This window comes from Anopheles ziemanni, chromosome 3, assembly GCF_943734765.1.
Source record: "Anopheles ziemanni chromosome 3, idAnoZiCoDA_A2_x.2, whole genome shotgun sequence".
Lineage (NCBI taxonomy): Eukaryota > Metazoa > Arthropoda > Insecta > Diptera > Culicidae > Anopheles > Anopheles ziemanni.
The window spans coordinates 10164293-10191003 of NC_080706.1; the positions used below are offsets into that span (position 1 = coordinate 10164293).

The 26711-nt window shown below is 50.7% G+C and overlaps 1 protein-coding gene across 1 annotated transcript; it reads left to right on the plus strand.

The window, feature by feature from the left end:
* The first annotated feature begins 73 nt into the window (after nt 1-73).
* Nucleotides 74-22658, plus strand: LOC131284036 (protein hedgehog). Its single transcript, XM_058312890.1, has 3 exons — nt 74-640; nt 16157-16418; nt 22003-22658. The coding sequence occupies exons 1-3, from the start codon at nt 74-76 to the stop codon at nt 22656-22658; spliced, it is 1485 nt and encodes a 494-aa protein (XP_058168873.1).
* Nucleotides 22659-26711: the final 4053 nt, after the last annotated feature.

The following is a 26711-nucleotide window of genomic DNA, read 5'->3' on the forward strand; positions in this document are numbered from 1 at the left end:
GAGTGCACCGAGGCCGACGCCATCGTCGCCGTCGACGCTGGGGCGAAGTTGCGCGCTGTGCAATGACGCGAGGATGGGCAGCTGGCGACACAGTGCGAGCGGGGATCCCACGGGAATGCTAGCAACGGCCGGTGCGGCAGCGGCGGAAGCAACGGTGACAGAAAACAGTGCCGGGCGGTCCACTTCCGCGCTGGGATTCACCGCGATGGATTTGTCGGCGTCGGTCGCCAGTGAAGTGCAGTGCGGAAGGTCGGAGGGGCCAGTGGGGGTGGAGGGGCGGTGTGACGAGGAGCTGCCCGCCCGGTTGCGGGCTGGCGGCGGGGCCAACCGAGCTCACCGGCGCCAGAGGACTGTGTTGCTGCTGGTGGCCCTGCTCGCCCTGGTGCAGCTGCTGCCGGGGGTGGAGTCGTGCGGGCCGGGCCGTGGCATTGGGGGGCCGCGGCGGACGCGGAAGCTGCTGCCGCTGGTCTTCAAGCAGCATGTGCCGAACGTAAGCGAAAACTCGCTGTCCGCGTCCGGCATGCAGGAGGGAGCGATCTCGCGCAACGACAGCAAGTTCCGCAATCTCGAAACGAACTACAACAAGGATATCATCTTCAAGGACGAGGAGGGCACGGGTGCCGACCGTGTGATGACGCAGGTGGGTACACAGCAGCGGTGGTTCATAGAAACGTAGCAGCAATGCAGCCTTCGGACGTACTCCGAGAGCGGCGCGACCTTCCATAAACATCTCCGCTGGAAGCTGCCGCCTCACAGAAAGGGACTATGTTTGTCCGGAGGCAGTGTTGGGTAAACTTTCTCCGCCATCGGGAGGGACGCAGCTCTCAAGGACTCGTAATGGTCTGGCCATTAACGTGTGAAGGCCGCACGCGTATCTTTCAGAATGTCTCCGAGGTGGGAAGAGTTTAGGAACCATTAAGACCAACTCAGGGTTGCCATTTCCATGGGACCAACTTCTGTATTTATCGTTTTACAGAGCCCAATCTTTCCTCCAGGGACGTGCACAGGAGTCGTTCCCTAGGGACCTTACAAAGAACCCATAAAAACACGCACACCGACACCGAGCCGGAATGCCTACACGGAAACATTCCTTCTCCGTATATTCCCTCTATAGTCGACCATCCAAATTCCAGCTCGACTCTTATCGCCTAACTCGAAGGGCTTACCGGTGTCGATTCGATCGTGATAAACTACCGAAATCCGATAGGCTCGAAATTGAGGTCGACCTCATTTCGGCCAATGGTTCGCCCTTATCGTGAAAGCTCGCGTCGCCCCGTATGTAATCGGTGTCGGTTTGCATCTGGTGGGTCGGCTTTGACTTCGCCCCGTTGGGCGGAGGGTGGGGGCTGTTTCTAATCTAATCGCGCAAACGCGCGTTTTAAAAATATGTAGCAGAATTGCAGCCCCGTCGAGGGCGAGAGTGATCGAGAAGCGAGTTACGTCGATTGCAACGATAAGCGGGCGCGCTTCGAGCGGAAATAGAATCGTGTACGAACCCTATCGGCTCTCGCCAGCTCCGGGGTACGAGGGGAACGTAATGGGCCTGTAGTCCGGTGTGTACGACCCTTTTGGGCCAGGGTTGTGCGCCGGCCCGCATCAGCCCGGAGGCTCGTGCCGTTGATAAATTACCGGCTGTCAACCCGATGCGCAGTGATTTCACGATCCGATATCTTAGTGTCTTACATAGCGTAGTCTTACATTATCGGCTATGCTAGTTTTGCGATAGAGGCCCCTCGTTTCGGGGCGTAAACCACATGTCCTCTAATCTGCTCGAAATGGATGATGTCAGCGAAAATCGGAGAATGAATGGACAAATCCGTTGCGCATAACGAAAGTACAATCGTCTGCTTTTCATCAAACGTCCCTTTTGGAAATGTATTTATTTTGCTTTTAATTGCTTCTTGGAATGCGATGACGCCAGACACCGACTCTTGAGCTCTAGCAGGTTCTAGTGCAGTCTGTTTTCGCTCTCCTAAATCGCGCGTCTCAGATCGGCGATAAAAATCGCTTGGTGGACAAAATTGTCATTGTGCCATTCAATTTCCGAACGGCTTCTAATCATCTCGCGGTTCGGGCTCGTCATTGTTTGCCCTACATTTTGCGCTTCTCACGGACGGCTGCATGACGGAGTCAAACCGAGGGAAAAAATGACGGAAATTTAATGAACGCGAGAAATCAATAACACCACTGACGGCTCGACGTTGGTTTCCGAATCGGGTGGACGTTTCTGGATTTTGTCCAGACCATCATCTGGTCGCACGACGACAATCGGGCCCGATTGTTTATACTGCGGGCATAGGTCTTCTGAGTGGCGGATCTTCGCCGATGGCGAACGGCGCGTGTGTAATGTAAATAAATTCTCAAACCCCAATTGAATGCCACCTCGGTGCCGCTGCTCCACGAGTTGGGAAAATGCGAACGTATTCGAAATGCCATCTCCAGTGAAGACGCGCTAGATTCGAGCGATATTAAAACTCACACCTCGGACCCCGCGAGATGGGGCCGAAGGGTTTGTGGTCGAAGGTGTGCGTTGCTGTTTTCCCCGGGTCTCGCGCATTCGCCTCAAAGTAAACCGTAAGCTCTTAAGCTTAAACAAAGCAAACCAGATGAAATAACAAACCGGGCCGGCGCGCATTGTTGACTCGCGGACGGCTGGAGCTGACCGCGCTCGGTTACCTTTTTGGGTCGCCTTACTTTTCATCACACCCCACCGCCCGGGCTTGATCGATTTCTCGGCAAACGCAAGCCCCGGAAGAACAGGGGTGGAAGGAGAAAGCTACCATAGACCCTGGACCTAGGACGAAAGCGGCCAAGCTACCACACGGGACCCAAACAGGCCCGTGGTAAAATATTTAATCATTAAAAACCAAACACTCGCGCTCGAGCCTCCCGCTCCTTCAGCCTTGGGTTGTGGAAAATGGAAAAGCTTTTAAACGCGGTCCTCGCCGTACGCCCGTCGTTGGCGACCATGGGGCGGCTGTGGTACGGCATCCACCTTCCAGCTACGACTGCGTGCCAGGAGAGCTACGCCAAACAGGAGAAGAGATAGAAAGGAGGTAGAAATTACCATAAACACCTTCGCGCGTCTCCTGCCCAACGGAAGGGCGATCGTTCTTGGACCTCGGCCGCTCGAGAGCTCGGTCGGTCACGGCACAGAAATCCACTCACCGCACCATCCCTCGGGCACAGGGGTGGCGGGCGCGGGTGGCGTTAGGGCATTTTGTTCAAGTGCCGGGGAAAAACACTTGTAGCGAATGTTGTTAACAACCGTTGTCAAACAAACCCGGCTGGCGGTGGCCAGTGGGGGCGGTGTTTGTGGTGGGCGGGAGGACGCGCCGGTAGACTCTGAAGCGATCGACGAAAAAGGGTGGCACTCGGATCTCGTTACCAATTTGTTGATCCACTCTCGGTGGTGTCGGTGTAGGGTATTTGACAAGAGTAATTAAAAAGACAAGAAAACGGACAAGTACAAGCGAAACGTGAGCATGGAAACAATAACATTGTTGAACCACTTGGTCCGTCGGCCGTCTGCTGGTTGAGTGGTGGAGAGGCGGGAGAGGATGGTGAAAGTCAACGGTGAGAAGGAGGAATAAATCTGGTTCAGAACGTAAATATTTAGCTGTCGCTTTTGACAGCTGTACGATAATGTCAAATATTTGTGCAATGAACCATAAACTGCCGCCTCACTCGGCTCTTTTTATTATTTTCTATTTTGTTGGCATATTGTTCGGCTGTCATACCTCCTGCCTCCCAACCATGGTTCGTCCTTCCGCCTTCCACCGCCCCTGGGGATGGGAAATCATTGCTCAAGAAGCCCCTACCGTGCATTGTGCGCAGTACCGTACAATACCTGCCTGTTCGGTTCTACTTTGTTTCAGGTGTCAGGCGATCGGTTGTTTTCTTTCCCCGTTTTATTTGACAGTTGCGCGTTCGTGCGAGCTCTCTGGTGCGTGTCTGCTCCTTTTTTCGCTGCGTTTGATCGTGAGCTCAACGCCAGCCCCCGGCGGAAGGCACTCGCTGCTGGCGGGGTCGATAGTTTTGACACTTGCCCGCGAGGTGGCCGAGCTGTCTGCGCCGTTTCGCTACGGTGTGGCGGTGCCGACAGAAGTTCCATTTGGCGGCCGCGACTTTGCGTCCGATCTGCAGCGTTCGATTCACTTACTGTGACCCCCTTTTTGGCCGGTGTGCTGTGCGATTTATTTATTAGCGCAATTAGAATCGGATCCGACCGGGCCGGTTCCTTTCGCCGCACGCCGGCGTTGAGGGGCTCGTAGTAACACTAACCTTCTTGGTGGTAATTTACCATTGATTAACGCTCGTTGACACGTTGTCACTTTGTCTCGCTGTCGGAGGGAGGGGGGTGCGACTCATTAATGCGTGGCGTAGCCTCTGCTAATGTGCGCCATTTGAAAACGTCAACAACCCATTCGTTCCGATGAGTGCGCCGTAAGGTGACAGTTACACAATGGGGTACGAGCAGGGTCGAATCGCGTCACTCGGATCGAGCTGGAATGCCGCGCGCTGATGATCAATTTCACCCAAAATACTGCAGGGCTGTAAAGAGACATTAAAATCGAACCCTTAAGCCAATGGTTCTCTCCGGTCTTGATCTTTGCCATCGTAAATTCATTGCCTCGCGGTAATCAGCCGCGTCTGGAGGCGCAGCAGACCGTGGCAATAGGATTAGGATTTCTAATTTTGCGCTCCAGCAAAACGGATCCAACGCGGAACGGCCGCATCCTTCCGCCCCATCCAGCAGGGTGCCCACCCGCACGGGTTTCGGCGAATTGTGACCTGATTTTGATACGAAAGCATTAGCACAATCCGGGATGGTGCGCCTATAAAAATCGAAATAAAAATCGGCGAAAGCTTAAGCTACGCTCGCTGTTGCGACGAACAGATCCTCCGCGGCGGAACGGTCCGTTTGTTAAACAGCGCAAAAGCAGAGCCTCGGGAACCGAAACGGGCCGGCCAGCCCCACCGATGTTTATGATCGATTTACGATCGGCTGGCCCGGTACGGTTTCGGAACAAATCGAAAATATCACCAGCATCCCCCCGCCGGGCGGGTGTCCCGGTGCTATTTTTCCACCCGGGTTTTTCCCGTTCGCGGGGCAGCTGGCGGCGACTGGAATGCCGAGCGCTGCCGTAAATCTCGGTCGCCGACGAGAAATCGTCCAATTCAATCAATTATGGAATTTATGGTGGCCGGGACGCTGCCGTACGGGTGCTGGGACGGGAGATCCCTTCATGTTGGCCGCTGCTTGGCGCAAACCTGCTCCCCCGACCACGCCGGGCGGCGGTGTATTTGGGAGCTTTTTCCAGTGAACTGCACATCGCCGCGGTCGCGCTGGCTTTTTATGGCCCCACCGGGCTCCGACCTGCTCGGCGGTATTTGTGTGCGGAGTTGTAAAACTATAAGGGGAATTAGTTAATATGCCCGTTAAAATACTCCCCAAACGCGGGCGGTCGGATACTTTACCGCACGGGCACATTTACGCAGAGTTCTCGAGCTGCCGAAATACCGTGATCAAACCACCTCCCAGGCCACGCAGCAAAGGGTGCCCTTTTGGGAAACGCGTTTATTTATCAGGCGCTAATTGGGGGAGGTGAAACGAAGCGAGTGTATGCACTATAAGCGACGCTGTTTTGGTGCGGAGCGCAAAACAAAGAAGCTCCAAACACGCTTTGGTCGACCCATGCCCAGGACGAATGTGCGCCCCGGTTAACGAAAATAAAAACACTGTAAACCGATAATGACCACGCCATAAACGAGCCACCAAGAAACGAGAAACCGCACACGGTAAGGAGAAAACAAACGTCTCGTAAAACGATAAAGCTGGAGCTAGCTGGAGTTAAATTATAATATTGGAAGGCGGCCAATAAAGCGCCAACGGTCGCGATTATAAGTCAATCGATTGGATTTTGATTACGTTAAAAAAGTGCTGTGTGTCTTGCGAGCTGAAACAGTGTTGAAAAGTGTAAGTTAGTTTAAATGATTCGGATATTGTGATGTACCTTGGTTCCTGGATTTTAACAGCTGCTGTCAAAGATCCATTGCGCGAATAGTAATATTTTTCAAAGCCACCCCAAATGTGTGGGTCGTAAAGCATAAAGGCAATTTGTTGCACATTAGGCTCTCCACTGCTTGAATCATCTGGTTCTTATTCATCCCGCACTCTGCTTACCCAAATCTGGTGCGTCATGAAACTTTCATACCGGATTCAATGCTGTTGAAGGTCAAAGGAAAACCCTCCGATTCATCTTCGTACCACCACGAGTCTCTAAAAGCAACGAAAAGGTGAGCTACAAGAAAACATTCTTCGAAGGGTGCTCTAAAAGGCATGAAAATGGCGCCCACTTAGGGGGAAATGAAAAAAAAACTAAAAACAGTCCTAGAGGTAAATGCCGCCTGGCATGTGAATAGGAAAAATAACACCGCTAACGTTGAGCATAGATCGGTTGCGGGACGGCATCAGTGTGGAATCCATCGAAGGAAAACCGATTGCCAACTCCGCCAGACGCCAGGGAAAATGTCTACACAAAGCGAAAGCCTAAGCCTGCCAAAAGGGCAGGTTTGGCGCTTGGCAGCCGCAGCTTCGATCGTAACGTGATCGTCGGGTCGGGAAGGTGGATAAAAGGAGCCAACACTACACAATGCCGCCGATGCGTGCGTGCCTGCTGGTCGGACGGGAACACGGAGAGCAGGTGGGAGGGAACAGATCGTGTTCTACATCTTCGGGTAACCCCTTTTGAGGAAGACGAACGATCGGCAACCCACTGATTGCAGGGCGGCGATCGTACCGGTAGGAAGTAGAAAATGGTCGCTGCCTTCGCAGTAGGAAGGAACCAAACAGCTTTCGGCAGAGTGCTACAGCAGTGTAAGCGATGGCAAGGATGTGCTGCGTGAACAAGTCGAAAGATGAAGCAAAGATGTGCGATCACTCGGTTCCGAACGGTGCACAATGTTGCGGTCCGGTCGCATTTCATCCGGTGCTATTTTATGCAACTCTCATGAGGTCTTGGGAGACGGGAAAAATGTCGAGGAATCGGAACGGGGTGAGCAAGATTTCCCATGGAGTCAATCCTTCGGGCGAAGAGGGAGAAGCACATTTTAGCACAAGAGCTTCCCATAAACAACTCGCAGTTTCGATTCGTCACGGCCAATCACTGAACCAACGGAGGAAGGAAGGTCCGATTGAGAAGAAACAATAAAATAACACCAAAACTACTTTACACCAAAAGTAATTGGAAACTGTCCGGTTGCTGGCAGCTACTCGGTTTTTAATATCCTTAAAGATTGTAGAATTATAACGTTTCGGAAAAACATTTTTTTTTGAGCATTTAAAAATAGCGTCGTTAAATTACTTTACTAATACAGTAGATTAACGACTCGAGGAGCATTACGAGGAGCATTTTATTGGGTGACATTAATGCTTACGTCCTGTAGTGGATCCACGGTTGCCTAACTGACACGTGTACAAACAACCATTTAAGTCCGCAAAGACAACCACGGATTAACGTTGGCGAACGCCCGTCGAAGACAAGCGTTTTATTTTGCGGACTTTCGAACAAGAAAGAGACGATCAATTGAAGGTTTTCCCCCCTGTAATCCTTTGCAGGAAGACTTCAAGCGTTTAAGACCTCGAAATCGATTAACCTTTATCCACATGTTTAATCAAACATAACGCTATTTGGACACTACGCATAAAGCACCTCTTCCACTGAACGGTCGCCGGATCTTGTCCATCTTAACCGGCGACTTAAGCTCACCGTGCGCACAGAAACCCTCCAGCCAAGCGCACGCCGGCTGCACCCCGAACCGCTCCTGCCGTGTGGGGTTCGTTGTCTCATAAATAAGAGACTTAAATCGAACAAGATCGTCCGTCGCGATCGTCTTTCCGCCAGCTTCGACCGGTTCGGGCCTCTCGACAGCCACTCGGTGGTAATCGTACATGAGCAGCAGCTAATGCGCCGATCTGCGGCATGATTCCCGGTACGTATGCGCGTTGCAATGGACGTATGTTTGCAAACGTTCCGGCCGGGAAACGGTGCACGCAGGGAGGAGTAAAAAAAGAAGCACACCGTGCTGCGGATGCATGTTCGTTAACCTTCTGGCGGATTGCATTTGTATTGCCTAAACGGACGGGTGAAAAGAAGGCAAAGAGACAAAAGTCAGGGAGGGGGGGGGGGGGGGAGGTTGAAGAGCTTGTAATCGTTCGGCTTTGGTAATCTAATCGTGTGTCGGAAGAAGTCAGCAGTTGGAAAGCGTGTACGGTGTGTGTGTGTGTGGCTGCTGCGGTTACCACAAAAATGTGTCGCATTCCTGGCCACGAACAAATTTCACTCCTGGCCGGCAAAAAGTTACAATAAAAAGAGAGAAAGAGAGAGAAAGAGAGAGAAAGAGAGAGAAAGAGAGAAAAAATGCTTAAAATGTGAAGGAAATCAAAAAGGCTCACCCGGAGACGTCAACTCCGCGCCCGGAGTAATGCGAACCCCGGGCCCGTCTGGGTGCGAGATGTGATGTGAGTCCGGGAAATCGGCATCGATCCGGGTATCGATATCGAGCCCCCTGCGATCGCAAAGCCGGCCCTGTATCCTATTACGCCGTATCCTCCGGATACAGGATCCTTTCCTCCGTGGCGGCCCTGTTGCGCCGCTCGGTTTCCAATATCCGCACTCAGCGCACCGCGCTTCTAAGGATTCCGGCCGCCGCTCGAAAGCGGGCCACACTAACCTGCCTCACTGCCCTCGCGGGAGGTCGTCAGCGATGGCCCCTTTTTTGCGCCCCATGGTCAAAGCACCATCGGGACTCGGAGAGGGTGCTCTCGGAGGTGAGAGAGTTTTCGAGGGGGGGACGATCAATCTATCGATCATCACCATCCGGTGTGCGTGGTTCGATGGAAACCCGATCCGGTCGAGGGAGTGCGTGTGTGTGTGTGCGCATTTTCACCACAAGGAAGCAGCAAACGTGTGGGGAACCGGCACCAGGCGGCGTATCTTCTTCCTGCGATTGCAATCGACGTCGGCACGGAACCCGTTAAGGGGCAGATGATTAACTCTGGCGTCGATGGCGGTCGGCGTAACAGTTGCGCGTATTATATAAGATTACAGTTTTAATCATAATTTTTCCATCTTGCGCCACTCGAGCGAACCCCCTTTTGTCGCAGGTAGGAGCGGAATTTCCTTCCTGGCCGCACCGGGTGGTACCGGGAAGCGGAACCATTCTGCGCCATTAATCGTCGACGCGTAAACAAAGGTCACAAAAGGACTACTTTGTAGTTAATTGGTGCTGGTTTCTTTGATTTTGTGGAGGAGCTGAGAGTTATGGAAAAAGGAAAGGTTTTCGATAGCTCTTCATCGTTACGGTTAATTTTAAGCTGCATATCATCAGGTATTTTAATGTTTTCTCCAAACAATAATTGGTTAAACATCAGTTGATGTTCTGAAATACCCAACATGTAAACCTGAACCTAAATCTAAACGACAGGCTAAGCGGATAATTGAGTGTAAATCAAGGAGAATGGATATTTAAAAATCGTACCAATCCCAATTTGTGATTTGAATCCCAGTTTAAGATTCAACTCTCTATGGTGACTAGCAACTCTTTTACTCACTCTTGGGATACGAATCCATGTTTGGGATTCGAATCTCTTCTTGGGATTCAAATCTTCACTTGGGATTCGAATCGCTATGACGACTAGTTACTCTTTTATTTACTCATTCTCTCTTTTGGGATTCGACTCCCTGTTAAGGATTCAAATAAAAAGAGAGTAACAAAAACTCTCCTCTTCAGGATTTAAATCAATCATCCATTAGTAAGATTCAACTCAATCATTCATTCTTACTCAGTACGCACATCACTTTGTTTGTGCAACATTTTATGAAACCAATCATGCGTGTGGAATTTCTAGCCTTTGAGTTTCCTTATTGTCGGGGCCACCCATCCCCGGTACAATTGAATTATAGCGCAAACACTAAACAAGTATAATCGGCTGATCCTCCTCGAGTCAAGTGTACGATTACCTGAAAAATGTCACTCTGCACCGCATTGTGGCTCACCTTGCGCAAACTGCGATCCGTTTTCTCCGTTTGTGGCCCACCGTGACATCACTTAATGGCCCACTGCTTGCCACTACCTGAGTGGCCCACGCCCCTACTACCCCCCTCCCCGGAGCCATCGTCGATGATGGATGTGTGTGCTTAAGGTGAGACCGGCCACACGATGACACTACTTAGGTTCAAACAATGACAACGCCAGCAGGCGGTGGCGGTTTCGAGAGCTTGCTTGGCGACACAAGACAACCGAACCGAAACCCCCGGGCCGCCCTTCCCCACCCCCCTCCTTGACTCGGGCGGGGTTCGAGCCGGTGAGCTTGAAATGACAAAATAAGTGAGTTATATTAATGCGATGTAATTTAATACTTATCTCTTTTTAATTCGTCGCCTTTGCACCGGTCCCGTCCACTTCGCTCCGAAAGGACCTACGAGGTGGGGCAAAAGCGGGACAAGAAAAAAGGTAACTGCTTGCCCTCGGCCTGCCCCGGCCCGCCCGTACGCGGTTTGACATTTCGTGAAATGACACTCTGGTAAAGCTCACGGTCGGGCATCCCATTTATCATGCGAAGCGTGGAGAAGGCGTGGAGATGGTTCGGTTACCCGATTTGTTGTCGGTTTGGGGTCTTCGCTTCGGGTCGGGACGGAATTTGTCGCACACGCGCTCTCGTGACACACCGTGGTTTTGGTTCGTTTCTTGTTCGTGCGAGCTTCTTCGGAAGGGTCGTTATAAGATGCTGCGAGTAGGACGTTGTTGTTGCTCCCGTTGCCGGAGAATGGGACAGGGAAATATAACAACATTCGAGAGATTTGGATGGTGGATTTGGTGGAGAACGGTACAGACGACGAACCCGCGGCTCGAGGAGATCGTGCCGAGGTGATTAAAACGCACGCACGGTTGACGAAATATTTTGACAGCACCACTTCACTCGTGGTCCGAGCTACCGGGGGCGGCATAAATCCTCCCGATCGCGCTAGTAATCCCTTTGCCACATCAAAGGCCGCACACACTTTCCCACATGCACACATAAACGGGGCCTGAAGGTGTACGTTATCGCGCGGACCATTACCAAATAAGCTCCCGGTTTAGTGGGTTTTGTGTCTCTCCGGAGTGCGGTTGTTTTTATTTTCTTCTTTCGATTCACCTCGAGTGGGATGAAGAGGAATAAATCAAACACACGCAAGTACCGGGTCGGGCAGCAATCGCGGCTAATAAAATTCCCATCAGCTTTTAAGGAGGTTGCCTGCCTTCCTTCCTTTGAAATGTCGCCCGCCGCCCGGGTGAGTGGGGGGTTGTGTGGGGTGTGGTCGCACACAAATCACTCACTCACGTCCCGATTCTCGGCTACCTTTTTTACGGCTACCTCCATTGTTGCACCGTCGACAGCCGTCGCTGTTGTTGTTTGTTGACACAGACAAATGGGATAACAAAGCTCCACAAAAGCGCGAACGGATAGCGCCACACCAAAGGTCAATGGAGTACAATGGATGGGGCTGGTCCTGTTTGCTTGCACGAATAGGTTTTTACCTAATGGTGGCAGGATGTGTCGGAAAGAGCCGGTAGCCGAGGCGGCTTCTGCTCGCTAATTGGAAGCGTCCACCGAACGGCGATCCTTTGCGCAACTGAAACGGCTTGGCAAACATAATTAGGAGGAAAATGCCGAGGGCGGGAAAGCCGTACGGTTTTGATGGTTTGCTTTTCTAGAACACACCCCGAAACGGGGAGGGAGTCGGGGAGGAATGGGACCTCGGGCGAGTCCGGAATCGCCTTCCGGAAGGGCGCTGGCTGCTCAAACAAACGAGGGAAAATTAACAAGCGGGTGTAAATTTCCCCTGCCCATTAGCGAGGGCGCGTTATCCTGGGAAAAAAAAGGGTAGCCTGTTTTGAGTCGTTCCTTCGCGCCGCGGGGAAGCACCTTAGTGAGTGTTTGGTAAACAGTTGAATGTTTGGAAACAAAGTCCAAAGCTTCCGTTGAGTTGGAGTGCAATCGAAGGAAAAACGAGCTACGAAAAGCTTCCACCTCCCGAGGGGGATAGAGGGCGGTTGATTTTTGTTCTCGATTGCCGAGGATCATTTTTCATCGGAACACAAAACATGCTTCTATGGACGGAAAAAGATCTGCCTCAGGGTAAACCGCAAAAAAAAAAACGGAGAGATCGACGACATTTTCGCACACTTCCCAGAAAACGCACCACCTACTTGCCCAGAATGGCCGGTTCAAGGTGATTGAGGCTGGCAGAAAATCTGTCAAAGCGTGCAGTCAGCTGCAAAAAATCCATTTCAAAGTCCCCGCAGTCCCTTTTCCGTCTCAAGGTCCCCGGAGGCATTACCTCGAGGGACACACAGAAACGGCTATGGTTCCCGGTGTTGGCCTTCGGATCGCCGGACCGGGACCAAGGACAGGGATGTGCACGTATATCCAAATATTTAGACGCCGTACCAAATTGTACCAACCGAAATCAGGGACCGAGGGATGGTAAGGAGTGGAGAGGGGAGAGCGGGGAATGGTGGCCTTTTTCTTCTCCCGGGCGACACAGTGGAATCGATTCCACGGTCTACGGTAGCCTTCAAAACAAACACCCCTCCGGAGAGCGGGCCGGAGTTGGCGGTGGCGAAGTCAATTCGAAGCGGATTCTTATTTCAGATCCGTGCTTCGGTTTCCGGCGAGCTTTTATTCCGAGAAAAACCCCCGACATACAGCGCAAAGGCGTCCACCAAGCAGAACGAACGCACGAAGAAAAAGTTCGAAAGGCAAAATGAAAGAATCCCGCACCGAGAATCGAACCGCAGCGGCATCCAATTACCAGCGCTCCGGAACGCCCGCCCGAAGCCGTGTTGTCTTTCGCAGCCAGAAGGGGAAAGGGCGTTGCGATCTCTTCAGGCAGGCTGAAAGAGCGACCGTAAAGCCGAAAGCCAAGAAAACCCGAGGTCAGCGCCGCGGGAGGATTCACCCGGGGGTTTTTGGTCAGGTTTTTCTGGTCGGTCGGCGTGACAGGCGTGACAACATTTAGCCGGGCTAATATGACATCTGTGACGAAAAGTTTCGACACGATTAAGAAAACGAGCCCTGTAGAAATGGAATTGCCGCAAGGAAAGCAAATAAGGGTTCCACCCATTAAAGTCCGAGAAAATAAATAGTGAACGTTTCGTGCGACGTCCGGAAATGGGCTTGCTTTTTGGAAAAGGCGGGCAGTCCAAGGTGCACGGAGGGGTCCGATTTTCCGAACGATTTTTTCCTCCACTCTCGCTCTTGGCTCGGCGGGAAGCGTCACAAACGGCAACCGGAACGGGGAAAAAAAGGTACACCGAGGCAAAACCCCTAGTTTGATGTGTTTCCAACAAAACGGCATAAATATACACAAACATAAATTTTAATTTAGCGTTTGAGGCTTTTCTTCTTCAACCGTTCGTCGCTGTGCTGAGGAATTTTTGGTTCGTCTTGGAACACACACACATACACACAGACACGCAAACAGATGGCATGGAGACGATCAATCGTGAATCGTGGATCGTTCTAGTAGCTCGTTGATCGTTGATGACGCCGAAGACGGTGAAAGCTGGTTTGGTAGTGAACGATTTTGATGGGTTTCCGTTGCTTTCCTTTGTCTTCTGCGGTCGTGGCTGCTGAGGTTGAACAAAATGGCGGCCCAAGAGGCGAACGGTTACTTCCGCTGGCGCATTCCGTGGCTGACGGGAACGACTCATGGTTGAAGAATGCTTTTGTTTTCGAACACTCTCATCAGGCACAGTGGTTAGTGGGATGGTCGCTTGAGTCGTATAACGAATGACAGCTATTACCAGAATGAGTAATAGGGCCCTCCCCGATTGGATGAGCGATTTTAGTTTGCCAATTTTCGGCGAATGTAATCAGCATCGCTCGAGAATCATTTCGATTTCCGAGAAGCCAAGCTACTTCAGCACGAAGTAGCATCGTTGGTCCATCCACAATTTCTTCAACTCAAAGTTAATGCAGCTTTGGTTTCATTCGAGATGGAATGCGTAATGTCTTGTACGTGTGCAGATATGTGGTACGCGTACAACAAGCGATGGAGATTGTTTCTGTGAAGAATTCCTAATGGTTCTGGCGGTATTTTCGGTTTACCTGCGCTCAACGCCAACCAACACAAAACCGATCTGTTTTCACAGCCAGACTGTTTCATTTTCGTTCCCACAAGTCGGAGAAACTATTCTTCGGGCTGCCCAAAGAAGACATGGCGGCAGCTGTCGTACAGCAGGCCTTCGAATCCGAGGTACGCACCGAGACCTCCAGTCCAACCTAACCTAACGGTGGATTCACCTGCGGTTCGGCGTCGTCTACGCATCGCTAGCTCGCGGCCCTGTGCTATTCGCGATCGCGCCCATCTCAACCGGTGTATGTATGTGTGCGTGTGTGTGTGTGTGGGCACACTTTTTGTCCGTTTTGAGGTTCCGTTCGTTACGTTTCGCTGTCCGTTTTCTGCTCGCGGAGCGCCACAAGCGCTGTAGGCCACGCCTTTCCCAGACGGCGACGGCGCGACGAGGTGGAGCCATTTTGATTTCCTCCCGAAAAAAAAAACAGGCGACGCAGGGAAAAAAAGGAAACTAAAATGTTGAAATAAAAACAGCGCGACGCGCAACATTAAAGAAACGAACGTGCCTGAAGCGAAGTGATCGAAACTGGAGTGCGTCCCGCGGGAAGCGATCGAGCTCTCCTCTCCCTCTCCTCTCGTGCTGGTTTGGATGGCGTGGATTGCAGGAGGAGGAAAGGGGGGGGGGGGGGGGGGGAGGGATGGAAAATGGCGCTGCTCGAAAGCTCGCTTATTTAATCACATTTTTCTCGCTTTCGCTTCGCGGAACCCGTTCGCGCCCTAAACGGTTTCGCTTACTTTGTTTCAGTTTTCGGGGCGAAAAGCCGCGAAGCACTACAATTTCATTACAACACGCGGTGTTGGTGGCGAGGTCTTTTTTCTTTCATCTTCATTATCGGCACACACACACACACACACGCACGCACGGACTGGGGCGATCGTTTTCCTTTCTCATTTCCAACGCGATCTCCCGATCGGATGGGTGGGGGAAAAATAAAAGGAGTTGAAACACCACTCGATCAATCTCGCGCCGATGAAGACCGAAGGAAGTAATCATCATAATCATCATCATCATCAGCCTCCACCGCAGCTCCCTCGCTGATAACGTCCACCACCGCCGTGCGCCGTGTATTCCCGTTGTCGCGGAATGGTGTGCGCGCGGAGGTGAGAGAAAATTACACACCATCAGAAGCCCTCCGGGCGCACCCGGCGTACAACGACAAACGATCGGTTTCGGGTTGGGAAGATTAATTTTTATTTTTATCACTACACGCACCTCATTAATCAGGTCGATGATGGCAGGCTTGGGGCCCGGGCGTAAGCGAGGAATGCAAATGAGACGCATTTGTACGCTGCTACCCGCTTTCGGACCTCCGATTCTGTAGCGACTCCCTTTCGGCCTGGTTCGCCGTGGTGTGTCCATTTTCCTTCGTTTAATTTTGCACCGTCGACGACGACGTCCCTGCACGTGTACCCAATGTAAACAGTCGAGAGGGGAGGGAGAGTGGAGGTGGTTGAGGCGAGGAAAAGCGCTCCCTGTGTGGTGATAAAATGTGCGATAACTAGTTTTCGCGAAATTGCCCGCGCGTTGCGAGGTGCCGAGCGAAGAGGTCGGACGGCTGATTGCAATCGGCGTCGATCGCTTTCCCGGTGTCGAGGTAAATGGATTTCTCGAAGGCTCGGGGACGCGTTTAATTTACGCCGACGCCGCGCTCATTAGGGATGACGGAAGAAGGCTCCTAGCTCCGGACCGAATGTCCGTCACACTCCGGCCGTCACTTCGAATCACTCTCAAACCCGATCGCGACGATCCGCGCCTCTAGGATTGGTTTGGCTTGAATTACTTTCCCCCTTTTTTCTCTTTCCCCCTGTTCCGTTGCTTCCGCTGCCGTTTCGCTAGTCAACCAGCGCTTGTTTATGGGTATTAGCTTGTTGACAAATAATTAGCGTCATCGCGGGATAATTTAATTAACGCACCCCGTCGGCCAGTACTAACGTTTGTTTTTTTGTTCTCTCTTCCTTTTCCCGTGTAGCGCTGCAAGGAAAAGCTGAACATCCTGGCGGTGTCGGTGATGAACCAGTGGCCCGGCCTCCGGCTGATGGTGACGGAGGGCTGGGACGAGGACCACATGCACGCGCCCGAGTCGCTGCACTACGAGGGCCGGGCGGTCGACATCATGACGTCCGACAAGGACCGCTCGAAAATCGGCATGCTGGCCCGGCTTGCGGTCGAGGCCGGCTTCGACTGGGTGTTCTACGAGAGCCGCAACCACATCCACTGCTCCGTCAAGTCAGGTGAGTTCCGGAGGCGAATATGCATCCCCCGAAAAACTTAAAAATCCCGGAAAACTACTAGAAATATACCTAGATATGGAAAAAACGTTTCGCAAAAGTAAAATTCGACTAATTACCGAGAAAGTTAAATGTTACCGAACGATAAGAGAATAGTGTTGTACTTTATTAATCTTTTGAAGAGATTCATTCATATGAATCTTTCTCCTAAGATTCATTCAGATGGATTCATGAATCTTTTAAGATTCGAATCTTCAAACGTTTATGAATCTTTCGAAACCTTCATGAATCTTCTTGAATCTTTCGTGTATCTTTCACGAATCTCCATGATTCTTTCATTGGCGTGGATTATGCGACCAAAAAAACAGGGGGTCACTTTACCCATTTTTTGCTCATCACTTTTCATCGGTTGATGAATCTCTAAAACGTAACGAATCTGAATCTGAATCACACAACTCTTTTAGAGAAGTTTGCTACGGTTCTGTAAAATCTTTTCTTGTCAAGTATGAAGATTGATTGTGATTGGATTTGCGTTTTATACAGTTTTTCACCAAATACCCATTTGTGTGGAAGTACAAAAAACCCTCAAGAAATAAGCATCAAAAGGCATCAGGAATCACTACAGCTTAAGAATAACCACGTCATGGAAAACCCACTTGATCCGACTGAGGTGTATGCTCATTTTGCGATCAGCAGACCCTCGCAGATAAGACAAGCAAAAGGAGCTCCGAACCGTAATTGAGTTTACGCCGAAAGCGTCAGCTTTCGCGCACCTTCGACAGCTCGGCGCGTAACCTGTACTTTAGGTCCCGGGCACCTCGGGGAGATTCTTCGATGGTGTTGGGGCCCGGCCCGGTCCTGATGAATGCAAATCGCCGTCCAGTTGACGCCCCGTTTTCCGCGTTTCAAGGTGTATGTATTTTCTTTCTCATCGCCCTTTGCCTGCCTGCGGTGGAGAATTGCCGGCTGTAGAACACGAGAAAGTCGGCGTACAGCGAAACTATGCCAACGAGCAACGGGGCTAACGAGAAACTTGTTAATTCTCGACGCGAACACAGCGTGTCATCCCCTTGTGCCCGTTCCTCTCACCTAGCGTTAGCTTTCGGAGTCGATTTCGTCGATTTTGTGCTCCGGAGATTTCCGTGCGCTTCCCTTGCACCTGCATCGCCTGCATACCAGGCATCCGTTCCACTCATTCCCGCCCCAAGAACCCAAGCATCCTTGTTAAGGCCCAGCGCTCTGGATGGTTATAATTTTAATGGTTCGAGCCCGTTCGTCGCGGATCCCTGCCCACCGTCGGGGGGTTTCCACTATCGGCCACCATTTCGTTGCGATCGTGTGGTGCTCGTCGGCAGCAGTCGCCTGCTGATGGTAAAGTATGATTATTATTTTCGCCAGCCATCAGCCGTCAGGCCGGTGCCGTTTCCATCGTCGTGAAGCGGTAGAATGGGCGAGGGGAGAAAAGAAAGAAAACATCGTGGAACAAAACCAACGAAGCTCAGGAAAACCTTCGCACGCAACAACGCAGCGAACGCGAAATGGCGTTTGCTGGGCATGTGTGTGTGTGTGTGAGTGCGTGTTTGTGTATTAAGGTTTCTCCGCGACTGGGGCGGATATGTTGCGGTGTTTTAATTTATCTTCCCGGTTCTTTCGCTGCTTTTTGGCAAGCTTTTTAATTAAAAACCACTGCTCCGGCCATGAGTTCGTTCTTACAGCACCCGTGCTGTAAGATCCGTTCTCTCTATCTCTCTTTCTCTCTGGTCCCTCGGTCCCGGCCAATCGTAGCAAGTGAAAGCGTGCACCGCACACGGATCGTGCCAACGATGATGCGTTTTATGATGCGATGCTGAGCTTTGTAAGCTAACCATGCAAATGTTGCCCGTCCTTGTATTCCTTGCTCCTTCGACTTCTTCGACCAGTGCGGTCAAGATTGACGGGGGGAAAACCCTAGCCGCCACTCTTAGCGTACCTGCCAACATCCCGACTTCACGTTCGAGCTCGAGTGGCTTAAAGTCAGTGCCTCCGAGGGCTGAGCGCTCAAAATCCCGGCGCGGATAATCCCGGCCTGGCTAATCAACTCGACTCGAGCATTCCTTTAGCCGGTCGGAGGGAAAAATTAATTTCCTAATGATATTATCCGGCTTTGGGTGAAACTTTTCGCCGGGTTGCCGGGCGCACGAAAAAGGATTGGCTTTGCGAAAGACAAGCAAACCTCCGACGTGCCTTCCTTCGAGTAACGAGCAGCAGCAGCCCAGCGTCGAAATGCACACAACATGGTCCGGCCGGGAGGGATTATTTGCTGAGCTCTCGTCCCTCAGGTTCAGACTTTAGCGTGCAGCGTTTTCCCCGGATGCCCGGATTTGTTCAGGTGTTTGATCACGCTCTCACGTGTTTACGGCCCGCGGCGGATCAAGAGCCGGCCCCTCTTCGGTCGGATTTTCGGGCTCGCAGAGAAAGGACAAGGCAAACATTGCGGACCATGTTTTTCACCGTGTGCTCGTCGGAGGCACTTTTCTCGTGGCCCTTTCGGCGGTCGGTTTCCTTTTTCCACTGCGAAGGATCTTTCTCGCTGCTGGCAAAAGCTAAGATGCGAGGAACGAGCAACAACAGAAATGTAACCGCAACCAAACGGACAACCTTTTGCCCGGATGCGCCTCTGTTGCCTCGGAAGAGCGGTGTTCGAACAACGCTGGGCATTTAGACATTTGCTCACTCATGCCAGCCTCTCGATTGCCATTTTGTTTCGCTCTTCCTTTTCTACGGCCTGTTTTTCTGTCGATTCTTCTTCGGCTAGGTTGGTTAATGTCCACCAACCAATTCGTGTGGTGCTTGTTTGGACAGTTTTCGGCCGATGGGTTGCCTTCTGTTTGGATACGTCCTTTTCCGTCTTGTCACTTCAGTAGTTTGGCTGCACGCGGGGTGTTTTGTTTGTCGGTGGCAATAAAGTAAATGGTTTCATCCCCATTATTTGGCGGGTTGTCGTCCGGTTTTGGCGCGATATTGGGCAAACACATTCACGCACAGGAAGTGTGGTTAATAAAATTGAAAAAATCCGATGAAAAAATAGGAACAAAATATGCAAAATAAGCAGTCCAACCGTGGTTCGACTCGTGACAACGAATCCTTCCGGTCGGCAAACGATCGCGCTTTTTATCTCATTCTTAAGTCGCGTTTGCCTCACCATTGTCGCGCAAGTTCGCTCGCAGAAGGAAAGACTTCAATGCACCAGCAAGCGACGAACGGGCCACGCGGGAAACCTCTGAAATACCTGTGGCTACCGGCTAGTGTTTCCTCGTTTTCCCGTATAAATGTTCACATCATATGTGTGTGTGTGTGTGCTTGTGTGTCTCTGCGTACAATCATATCGAGCTTCACCACCGCACGGTTCACATTCCAGTGACACCGAGCGGATGCCGCGGGGTTTCGATATCGGGTGACAGCGCCGCCCGTGGGTTAGCGTTGTTTATGGTTAGTCGCTGTCAAAGTTTAACATTTTGTCGAGAGGAAGCGAAAAGAAGGGGAAGAAGAAAGGAGTACAGGGGGTGAGGGAGTGTGCTCGAAGTTTGGCGTCTGTCAGCTCGGCTCTTTATGCCATCATTTATCCGTTTTTAATAACGAGATAATGGTTGCGACACACACACACACGCGTACACACGATCAAATGAAAGTCATGTCACCGATTCCTTGGAGGGGAATAAGAGACGGTCGTCTTTTCGGAGGCCCCTTCGGGCAGTGTGGATTGAAAAAAGGCGTCCCCGAGCCCGACATCAAACACAAGCGTCTTCTCCCATGGCGTCGGTCAGCTGTGTCGGGGGATTGAAATCCGAAACAGAACGCGCTTGAGTCGATGGCAGCGCACAGGACCAAACATAAATAAATACGACGCCGTTCGAGGCGATCCAGCGCAGGAAGCACTCGGATTGCCCTGTGACAGTTCACACGCGACGAGCGTCGGGCCGTTCGGCTGTCGGACGGTTGTTTATTTTCATGTTTTCGGTATTATTTAATTTATTTCGGTATTATGATAATGATCGTACGTGCGATCGTTTTAGTAAACGAATCCCGATGCAGGCGGCGTAAAAGGGGCTGGGAGAGAACGAAATGAAAACACGCCGAAGATCCACTTTCGTTTGCGCAAACTTGCGGCGAATTGCGCTCCCACGATATCGGAATCAAATTAATTTCCTGATGCCCATGCGCGCGTGTGTGTGTGTGTGTGTTTACGTACGTCTTTGGGTGCGAAGATTTATCTTCGTGGCCGATGGTTGGCCTGCAACGGCCCCTGATGAAATTGATGAGGGCCTTCCTGCGTGACATGGGGAGACCCCGTGGGGTCATCAATCAGCCATCTTCTGTGTCGGGCACTCCAGCTCAGCTCCAGCATCGAACCAGCTGCAAGGGTTCCGTTGCATGGCGTTGGCAATGGTATTTGACAAATGGGACGCTTAAGCGCAAAATTGATGGCTCCCATGGGCCACTCGGGGCGGCTCGGAGTGCTGGCGGGTTGATTTTTCGGCCGGGCAGTTTCGCGCCCCACACACGCGGTGCAAGTTAAGTATGATTAAATGGCCGCAATGGTGCATGGGGTATAATCAGCCAGCTCGCCGTGTCCTCGTTGTGGTGGAAATTTATCGAACCAGCGAATTGATATGCATAGAATTGGAACTGGCAGACGAGCTGACGGACGGAATGGAAATTGTGGCCGTAAAAAAGGAGGTGAGAGATTTCAACCAGTTTGAAGCATGATAAAATGGTTCGCGAAAAATAACCTTAAGCGTCCATTTTGGCAACACCATTCCGTCAGGCTGATAACTTTCCCGATCCTCCCGAGACGCAGTTCCCCCTTCAAATAGCATCAAATTGAACCGAAGAACAAGAAAAAGGAGAAGAAGCAGAGCAGGAAGATAAAAAAACTAGCCTCGAAACCGTTCCACAGTTTGTGTGATGCTGCCGCCATTGATGCCACATTTACGGATCTTTCCCCGGCGATCGACCTTTCGATTCGGAAAGCTCAACAATGGCCGCAACCAACAATCCCGAACGGTGCCCGGGGGCGGTGCGAGAAGGTAGAAGGAGAAGAGAAGAAGAAGGAAAGCTGCAAACGTACGGGACGCGGCAACGAAGCGAGTGGTGGGAACGATTTTTGGATATTGTTTTCGTCTTCACCTCTCCTGGATCGTGGCTTTTCCTTGCGGCGGGATGAATCGACACTCCGAGACCCGATGACCGCAAAGGAATCAACGGAAGAGAAGGAGAGAGTGAGTGAGAGAGAGAGAGAGGGCAAAGGAACGTTATTTGGATCGCGGGATCCCAGGTTCGGGGCTGCAATAAATCAATAGATAGTAAAGTATGTTAACCACAGCATGGCGCCTTTTTTGTTGCCGTTTGGCGGCTGCATTGTACCGATCCCGAAACCTAGGCAGGGTCCTGGCAGTGCTTTTTACCTTTGGTAGTCCCCGTAATCACCGCTCGGTTGGTCGTTATTGATCGGCGTTTCCCGTTCGGTTCTAGGATGTTCTGTTTCCCCGTTCAGAAAGCAATACGCTAACCGGGTGTCCATTTTGTTTTTCTCCTTTTCGATCGACAGATTCATCGCAGGCGAACCACGCGAGCGGCTGCTTCACCGGCGACAGCACCGTCCTGACGGAGAGTGGCGCGCACCGGAAGCTGAGCGAGTTGCGGATCGGCGAGCGGGTGCAGGCGGTGGACGCCACCGGCCACACGGTCTTCAGCGAGGTGCTGATGTTCATGGACCGGGACACGCACCAGCGGCGCGAGTTCGTGACGATCGAGGCGGAGGGTGGCGCGCTGCTGCACGTCACGCCCGCCCACCTGGTGATGGTGTGGCGCCGGGAGCGCTCCGAGACGCGCTTCGTGTTCGCCGATCGGGTGCGCGAGGGCGACCACGTGCTGGTACAGGCGGCGGATGGGACGTTGGAGCCACGGCGCGTCCACCGGATATCGGCCACGCTGGCGGCGGGGGTGTACGCGCCGTTGACGCGCGAGGGCACGATCGTGGTGGACCGGGTGGCCGCGTCCTGCTACGCGCTCATCGACAGCCAGACGGTGGCGCACTGGAGCTTCCTGCCGTACCGGGTCGCGCAGAAGCTGGGCGCACTCTTCGAGCGGAGCAGTGCCGCCGACAGCCTCAGCCTGCCGCGCCACGAGGGCATCCACTGGTACGCCAAGTCGCTGTACGCCATCAAGGACTACCTGATCCCGGCGAACTGGCTCTACCACTGAGCAGGCGCTCGCCCCTTGAGGCGCCCCGTGTAAAAAGTGTACAGCGTATTACTACCAACTAAAACCGAATATATTCGTAGCAGCAGGCCGGTAGAGGAAAGCAGTAAATTATTTATGATTAGCGACACACAACTTATTCCAGATACACATGTACAGCCGGAGGAGCGACGAGTGAATGATGGTACTCAGAGTGCGTGTGAAATTGCGTATCGAACGGTCGGAAGTGGGAGGAGTTGAACACTAGTTTTTAAGCTCAACCTGCTTAGCAAGCTTTTTGGAATGTTTGTGAAACGCTCCGACACGGAATTCATAGTTCATGCCACGGACAACGACCGACGCCTTGAAGTCCTCCCGAGCGCACGGGAGTAGCCAGTAAGTAGACGAAAAAAAAGCAAAGAGGGGGGAGCAAGCCGATTTTAATAAATTGACAGCATTAGGAACACATTAGCAGGAAAGAGGGAGGTAAAAAGTGCAAACCTCAGTTAGGGTTGAGAAGTAACAAAAAGCATAAACACTCAACACACGCAAAAAAGAAAACAAAACAGAGAAACGGAGCTAGACATAACAATACCAAGAGCAGTGCGGTGCGAATGGCGGGGCGTAATTTATTAACATTAGTTCTACATGTTTTACTATTCGAATTGTGTTGTCATTATGAGCCGGCGAATGCCGGAAGTCAGGCGGAGCGAAGGGACAAACCAGAAGGAAAAGCACACGCGCGGTGATCCGGTTGTTAAATTATTCTTTTCCTCCACCAGAATGTTCCATTTGGCCAGTGATCGTGTGGTAGCGTTGCGGAATATGGGTAGGATGCAAAAGATCGTATATTATATGGATACGCATACGGATAAGCTTGTAATGCAAACCAGATTCAACGTGCGGCGCAGCATAGACATGCCAGTGGATGGCGGTACATAAGTATTTATTGACTAAGAAGACAACAAAACGGCCTTTCAGTGACGTTAACGTAACTATGGTAGCTTTTTTATCTCTAGCGCAGCGGACCTGTTCGATTGTAACGTTGCGTCGAGGGAGCCCGCAAACCAGAACCCGTGATATAATTTTAGAAACTCTCCGAACATCCTTCGTTGACGCCATTACAACGGTTGGCGGTTGTGTTTATTTTGCTTATCCACATGTATGGTTTGGTTTTGGAGCAATTAATTTTGATAGTTCTTTTTTGTTTATTCGTTCAGAAAGGCATTTGCCGCCTTTGACATAATGTTTTCTTTAATGTTTCGTTTAAAAAACATCGTTTTGATAATAGTTGAACAAACAGTAACGAGTTTTGTAGATGGAAAAAATATTTTCCTTACTCGTGATAGCCAAGGTTTCTATAAGTTTGCACAGCTCTAGCATCATCAGCTAGTCTCTAGCAACCGTGGTTTCAAAGCCATCTGTCTACACCTCGGTCGGCGGCACAATTTTTGCAGCCACCTTGGTCGATGGCCTTGCAATTAAGCTGAGCGCCCTCTGGTGAGTCCAGACTCAAAGAGAGAAGGTTGAAATATCTCACATTTCTAGCCAAGAACGCCACCGTTGTCATGTGCGTAAGGAAAAGGAAACGGAGGAGTTGAAGGAAATAATAAAAACGAAATGCTTTTGTAAATAGTAAATTTTAAAATATTGTCGTACTATTATTTGCTTTCAGCTTTATACATCCGAAAAGCATCAGACATCCCCAAAATGGTAGATTAATATCCGACAAAATTAAAATAACTAACAGAATACGACATTACCGTATGAGCCCCAATAAAAATGGACCCCTGATTTTACGATACATTCGATATTCTTCATTAATTAGCGCATTTGTGGTCCACAAGCTGCCATCAAGGGAGCTGCCATAAATTTAACGACAGTGATATGAAATTGCCGATGGATTTTTCTCGTATGTTCGTACCGTCATCTAAGCAGCATGCCAACATCAATCGAAAAAGAAAACGGTCGTTTGCAAAGCAAACATCAAGAGTCCTTGCACGAAACAATTGACAACACCACAAAACGATACGGAACGGAGTATGATAAGTTTAAGCCGATTGAAGCTTTACTAAATATTGTGTTCGACTTGATCGCATCATTAGAGTGGTACAACGATATGACAAGAGTACAAAAGACTTTTGTATGGCAACAGGCAAAAGGTGAGGGTAATATGTGATAGGCTTTTTGGTAGGCTTCCATGCAGGATTTGTTTTCGTTTGGTTTCATTTTGTTTCGGTGAATAGCTTCTTAATTTTCTTTCCTTTTGTGTCCCTTTCGCTAATATTTTAGGCATGTCAAGATTATTTCAAACCATGATTGAACAAGTTTATTTAATAATACACTAAAACATGCTGAACAAAATGTCTTTTTGATACCACAAACTGTTTGTATCGTTCCAATGTAGCAACCCCAGTGGAGAAGAGTAGCTTCTTTTGCGCACGTAATATTTACAATCTTCCAACAGCAAGCATTAATTAGATGTCGTTTTAATTTACTCTGCACTATTTATTACAAAACTTTTCCCGATAGAAATAATTACCTTAAAGGGAATAGTGTGAGATGGAACTTTTGCTTAAGAAACTCCGCACAACCTGTTGGTCGGCAACTGTTTACCTCCAGCCTACGATTAAAGAGCGTTACCGGTGGTTAATTGCCGTTTACGACCGTTCGTATTTCCACTCGCCGCCGGTGTGTCATTTGTGCACCGGACACAGACGGACGATAAATTGTCTACGAACGCTGAAACTAGGGAGAATGTTTTCATCCCCCCTTGGAGTGCGGAAAGCAAAATGGAAACCGATACATACGTTCCGGTGCTAGCGTGAAATGGCGCGAGAAGCGATGACCGATTTTGGGAGAGTGAGTGTCGAACGCTCGCAGCGGGCTTTGAGAAATGGACAAACAGGTGGAGCTCAGTTTCGTTTTGGCGGTCTTATGGAGCGGTTCGGTCGACCCTCGCACGTCAACGCTTAGCGTCGTCTTCTTGTCGCGTTCGGTTGGTCGCAAGCAACAAGTTCTATCCGATTCGCGGACAACGGATGAGCTGTGGTTTCCCGTCCCTCGTAGCGGTGGAAAGTGATCGAATACTTTTCCATTTGCGTTACGAGCGGGGAGTGTTTCGAAACAAACCGCATGCATCGGTTGCAACTTAATGTGAAGTGCATCATGCGGTAAATGCAATTTCTCGGAGTGATATCATCATGTGAAACTGGTGCGTCCCCGAACGATTTCCTCCGATTTCAGTCGGGAAACTCCTGAACTCCCCACCGCGGACCTGGGCGAGGTATTTGTGGGGCTCGTTAAGTTACCTTTAGCGGAATCGTGCCGAACCGACCACGAAGTGATAGCTGCTTGTACCAAAGTTTATCCGTTCGCTTCCAAAGGAAATTCCCCTCCCCACTCCACCTTTTCTCCCCTGGGGTGCGGTTGGAATAGTTGATTAATGCAACAGCAGTAAATTCCGGTGTGCTGCATTCCAAACCCGATGCAGTGGATTTGGAGAGGATTTGACGGCGCGGAAGGGATGAAAATGATTTGGTAAGTAACGAGATTTCACAACCCGGTCCGAAGAGGCATGTTGTCAAACGATGGAATGGTGTTTCAAGAATGTGGAACGGATCAACGTCGGAATGCGGCGTGATTGACGATGAAAGGTGTTCATCCGTGTAGTACTTTGAAATGAATTGATTGGTAATGGATTTTCCAAAATTAGCATCTCGAAGCCGTGCAGTTTAGTGGTTGTTTTAAAACAGAAGGATCGCTGCGCACGTCAGTATGGACACTTGAATGAGTTCAATGTACACATCTCGACTTCATGAAAGCAACGGCCGTTGAATGGTGAAAGAGTTAAATTTAAATCACAAATGACCAGGCGCCTCCATCGGGGTTTTCCACAGGAGCACGTGCATACCAGTGTTGTTTTTTTTGATTTCTTCTTTGAGTGGACGAACATGGTAAACACGTACGGTGTAACTTTGTCCACATACTTCCAGTGAATGCAACGACTGGCAGCAATTGAAAGGAAAAGTTTTAATTAAGTTAAATTATGCTCACACCGAGCGCTCACATGCGGCA

Excerpts from the sequence above, each read along its gene's own strand:
- LOC131284036 (XM_058312890.1), top strand. The coding sequence starts at position 74 with ATGGGCAGCTGGCGACACAGTGCGAGCGGGGATCCCACGGGAATGCTA. Across the intron at positions 641-16,156 it reads CCGACCGTGTGATGACGCAG|CGCTGCAAGGAAAAGCTGAA; the intron begins GTGGGTACACAG and ends TTTCCCGTGTAG. Across the intron at positions 16,419-22,002 it reads CCACTGCTCCGTCAAGTCAG|ATTCATCGCAGGCGAACCAC; the intron begins GTGAGTTCCGGA and ends TTCGATCGACAG.